Consider the following 4,579-nt stretch of genomic DNA (forward strand, 5'->3'; position numbering starts at 1 on the left):
TCTTGTGTATATCTGGTGGTCGCTTCCTGAAACCGTGCCAAAGCCTGCATAGCCATTTCATTCTGTCAATGTTACCTTGAAATGCAAAAGAACACCTAATATTATGCTATATTTATTATCACATAACAAAGAGGGAACGAAAATATTCTGACGGACTTTTCTGTACTCAGTTTCGAATTGACGCAGATCAGTTCTTTTCTCCAGAATTTTAGCCTCTATTTCTTTTAGCCTCTCTGTTGTGTCTTCGTAACTCTTTGCGCACATTGCTTCAATTGTATAGCTGGCTGGCTTGAAAAAATTGTCACCTGAACATATCAATTAGGATAGCTCAGAACAGAGAAATGTCATAGATATAAACAGAGAAATAAAGAATGCGTACCATATACAGCAAATATATGAGTTCCAGGTTTAAGTGTCGAGACTTCGCAAGGTTGGAGACCTTCCAATCTTTTAAAGAATGCAGCCTCAGGATCTTTAGCCATTGCCAACTGTAGTACGAAAGCAACTCTGCAAATTAGTTACAAGGAGCATAAAGACTAAAGCCACTAGATGCAGCATACATACCGCATTCACTGTCGAGTCCATACGGTAGACTTGAAAATGCAGGAAATACATGCCTGCAGATGTCACCTTGCCAGTCTTCTGACTATCTTCCTGCAGAGAATAAATGATATGTTATTAAACACAACGACACAACCCCTAGCCAGAGTTTCCCAACAGCCTTAATGATATGAGTGTAATTTGAGCAAGCAAATATTGAGTGGCTAAGAAGCTTGACTGATAAATGGGGGATAGAGATGTAACAGGAAACGATATGAAGCATTCCCCAAGGAAACGTAGAAAATCTAATGTTTTAAACAAGATGAGGAATATTGTATATTCAAGATAAGGGAGTAAACAAGGTGTCTGGGTTTGGTTGGCAAATTAATAACATGATAAAAGTTGGTTTGGATGGTGGCACTTGCTTTTTTAGCACACCTACATCTTAAAAGTTGGACTGGTGAATATGGTGGAAATTTGAGCTCTCCAAACTCTTACTCAAGGTTAATACACCATGCACAGCAGGTATAATAATAAGGATTACACTATTAAGCCATTGGAATATAATCCATGGCATGCCATTGCCAAATAATGACAACCAGGAAATGGAATAAAGCAGGACATACCTGTAGAGCTAGTCCATAGCCTCCGTTGACTTCTTGTTCGAAGAAAAGAAGCTGTAGACAATATTGGAAAATTAAGAGTGAATAGTATCTCAATACTCGCACGGAAAACAACAAGCAAAGCTTCAATGCAAGTGAAAATGAAGAAAGAATCAAACTCGTACCTTAAATTTACTTTGTGCAACTGAAGTGGCTCTAACTACTATTCCTGAATGAGCTTGCTCTTCACTTATTGTCACACCAAAGAAATGAGCAGATTGCTTTTCAACCTACACACACAAAAATGACATTTTACAACCCTCCCGTATAACTAATACCACAAGAATGGCAGCAGTAGAACCTTTCCCATAGCTGATGTCCCAACTGGGAGTGGTCTCACTGTCACTGTTCCATTCATAGCTTCTTCAAGAACAGTAGGAGATACCGTCGTCTTGATAGGAACCCCGAGCTTGCTAAAAGTAGTATAAGAGAGCAGGTAATTAGGAATCTTCAATCATCACTGAAGAATAATTCTCACTGTATTCTGCAATCACCTGAAAAGTGCAGCAAACATTGTGTTCACAGTTCCAAGATTGGACAAATCAATCTCCATATCCATTCCTTCATTTTCCAACGCCTGAGAAATAAAATACAACAAGAGATGTAACCTATACTCCCTCCGTCTCAGTATATAAGCAAAAGCCTAAATGGACCTGTGACAAAAAAGCAGTATTTTGCAAGACAAATACAACAATATTATTCTTATATGCCCAATCCATATAGTTCCTCACATATAAGTGGTCAAAGTTTAAAATGTCCGATCGCACACAACATAATATGCCCTATATTTTGGGACATAACAAGTACTACCTCTGTTCACTTATATAAGACGTTTTAGACATTCAGACACTGTTCAAAATAGTACAAAGCAAGCTGTCTGAAACGTCTTATAAAAACTAACGGAGGGAGTAAATCTTATTTTCTCCATCAAATAAGAGATATATTCAGATGCTAAATATCTGAGATTTAGCAAACACACCTTCACAAAATAATAAGTAAATAAGCATCAGTGTCAAATTCTATTTCTGTAATCCTGCATTAGTTCATTTTAATGATGTCACCCTGAGTCTCAACTTGTCTAAGGAAAATCAGAGGCTCTAATCTTGCATAATTATCCAAAAATAAAAATTTAGTCAGATAGTTATAGTTCAATAGTGAAAATGCTTCCTTGCTGGTCGATAGAGGCTCTCATTGCACCTTCAGCAATTTTGATGGATCACCAGACGTTTCTCTACAACGCAACACCCAGTATTTGAGTAACCAGACCACACAGATTCATCTTGTTACAGCATACATGGATTAAATGTCCGGTCACATAATAAAAAAATAGACAGTCAGGGTGCGTTTGGTAGCAAAAGTATTTTTGTAGTTTTCTAGGAATACGGTGTTGCCAAACTAGGCCTCAACACCATGCTGATTGTAGACATAGCCCAGTCAGAAATCACATTTAAATGATGGATCTCTGGTTGTTTGGAAATTGCAGTATCACTGAAGAGCCAGCCCTACATAGTTAGAAGGTAGGCCAGGGGTTTCTTCCTACAGTCAACCAAGTACAATGCTAGCAAAGGGCCAATTTTTCATCTCTAATAAATATTCTGGTGTAGCTCTAGAAAAATATGCAGTAATAGTAGAGTTAAAGAAAAGAAAAGATTGCTAACCTCAATATATTAGACAAAGGAGTTCAATTACACGAAATGCTGGAGGACAACTCAAGAATAATCTTGATCTCAATAAAGCAAATAAACCCAACTTTGAAGTATTGAGGATAAACCCAGTAATCAAACAGGTATTTCAGTATCTAGATTTTTGCCAAACTCCATATTATGAGAAAAGGTGATACAATGCAGAACCATTACAGTTAAAATAAAATATGCACAGACGGAAAAATGCTATTCGAATGTAGTCTGGTGCATTCGGCGTGAGAACAGCACCTCAAAACCAGCAGTATCATATTGCCTCCGTTTCTCAGGATCTGACAAGATACTGTACGAATATGCAACTTCTTTGAACAGCTCTGATGCTTCTGGGTTGCTAGCATTTTTGTCCGGGTGATACCTGTCAAATATAATAGTAACTATGAAAATCATCCAAGCATCTATGGCAATCAAGTCTTAATTTTGTGGTAACAGTGAAAAAACTAAAAGAGTATGCAAAAAGTGAGGATGCCAAATAGATGACAAGCATAAGGAAAGATTTGTTAGCATCCCAGGATTTCTATCGCCCCTTGAATTTACCATGAAACTTGAGATTACACGACTATATAAAGAACGTACTACATAAAAAAGGGTTAAATGAGATGTCCCAGAGACAACACATAAGGCCATATATGAATCTACGAAACATATGGTTTTACATAAAATCCTTTGCAGTGCATCCATAACATTGTGGTCGCTATGTGTCCTTATGTTTCCTTGTAAATAAAAGCAAACGGAAACTACAATATCATTATTGTAGTGCATTTCCACGTTGACATAAACTTCACCAATCAGCAACGGTCAGCATTGGATGACACAAGTTTAGTGATTCTCAGAAAATGCTTCTTTCTGCCTGCTGTATGAAGCAACATGCTGAACAAGTAACTTGTGTAAAAGTATCCCTTCACTAAAGAGAAGAGAGCCTCTATTTCCAGGCACGGATTATTTTTTAATATGAACTGAACCACCGTCATGTCTCGTCGTGATAACATAATCAGACAAGAACCAGGCAATTTCGTTAATGACAAATGAAGCCGCGTCTTCTGCATAGCACAATCTAAACAGCACGACCAAGAATGAACTGGGAACCAGAGGGCTGAGCACGAACTTGAGCGCGAGCTTGCGGTAGGCGGACTTGATCTCCTGGTCGGAGGAGTCTCTTGATACGGAGAGCACCTCATACGGGTCCCGCCGGAGCGCTGGCGCCGACGGCCCCTCCATCTTCCCCGAGGATGCCATCGGGGAGCAATACCCTAACACACAGAACAACAAATCACAAACCAAATCAGAGAAAGTCGGCGTGAGATCGTGGACCTCACCTGCGCGAGGATGCGGCCAGATCTCGCCGCCTCCTAAGAAAAGATACGGGACGGCAAGACGAGGAGACAGGGGCAAAGAAGGACCGGTCGCAAGTGGGATTTCCGTTGCCTTGATTTTTTTTTTCTGATTTCATTAACTATTAAAATTAAACTAGAAAAAAGTGAACCTAGGGTCTTCCACAGCAATTTGACAATCCAAACCGTCTGATTTGTTCAATCAAAAGTGGACGACGGTTCACCTCATTTGGATCGCCGGTACACACGTCTATATGGTATCATTTTTTGAATCATGTTGACTAATAGTGACCCGCATAGGTAGGCCCAGAAAGAGGACACCCAATATTTAGGCACGTTGCTTTCCTCG

The 4,579-nt window shown here is 39.3% G+C and overlaps 1 protein-coding gene across 1 annotated transcript in view; it reads right to left on the minus strand.

The window, feature by feature from the left end:
- Positions 1-4,329, minus strand: part of LOC119272290 (chaperone protein dnaJ 15-like) — a 4,620-nt gene extending 291 nt beyond the window's left edge. Inside the window, exons 1-11 of the mRNA XM_037553805.1 lie at positions 4,216-4,329; positions 4,005-4,149; positions 3,134-3,257; positions 1,697-1,779; positions 1,504-1,615; positions 1,328-1,432; positions 1,167-1,217; positions 565-654; positions 380-488; positions 157-305; positions 1-44 (exon numbers count right to left, since the gene is read on the minus strand). Of these exons, the coding sequence (XP_037409702.1) occupies positions 1-44; positions 157-305; positions 380-488; positions 565-654; positions 1,167-1,217; positions 1,328-1,432; positions 1,504-1,615; positions 1,697-1,779; positions 3,134-3,257; positions 4,005-4,135 (998 nt within the window). The 5' untranslated portion in view covers positions 4,136-4,149; positions 4,216-4,329. The remainder of the gene's footprint in view (positions 45-156; positions 306-379; positions 489-564; positions 655-1,166; positions 1,218-1,327; positions 1,433-1,503; positions 1,616-1,696; positions 1,780-3,133; positions 3,258-4,004; positions 4,150-4,215) is intronic.
- Positions 4,330-4,579: the final 250 nt, after the last annotated feature.

Source organism: Triticum dicoccoides, chromosome 3A, assembly GCF_002162155.2.
Source record: "Triticum dicoccoides isolate Atlit2015 ecotype Zavitan chromosome 3A, WEW_v2.0, whole genome shotgun sequence".
Lineage (NCBI taxonomy): Eukaryota > Viridiplantae > Streptophyta > Magnoliopsida > Poales > Poaceae > Triticum > Triticum dicoccoides.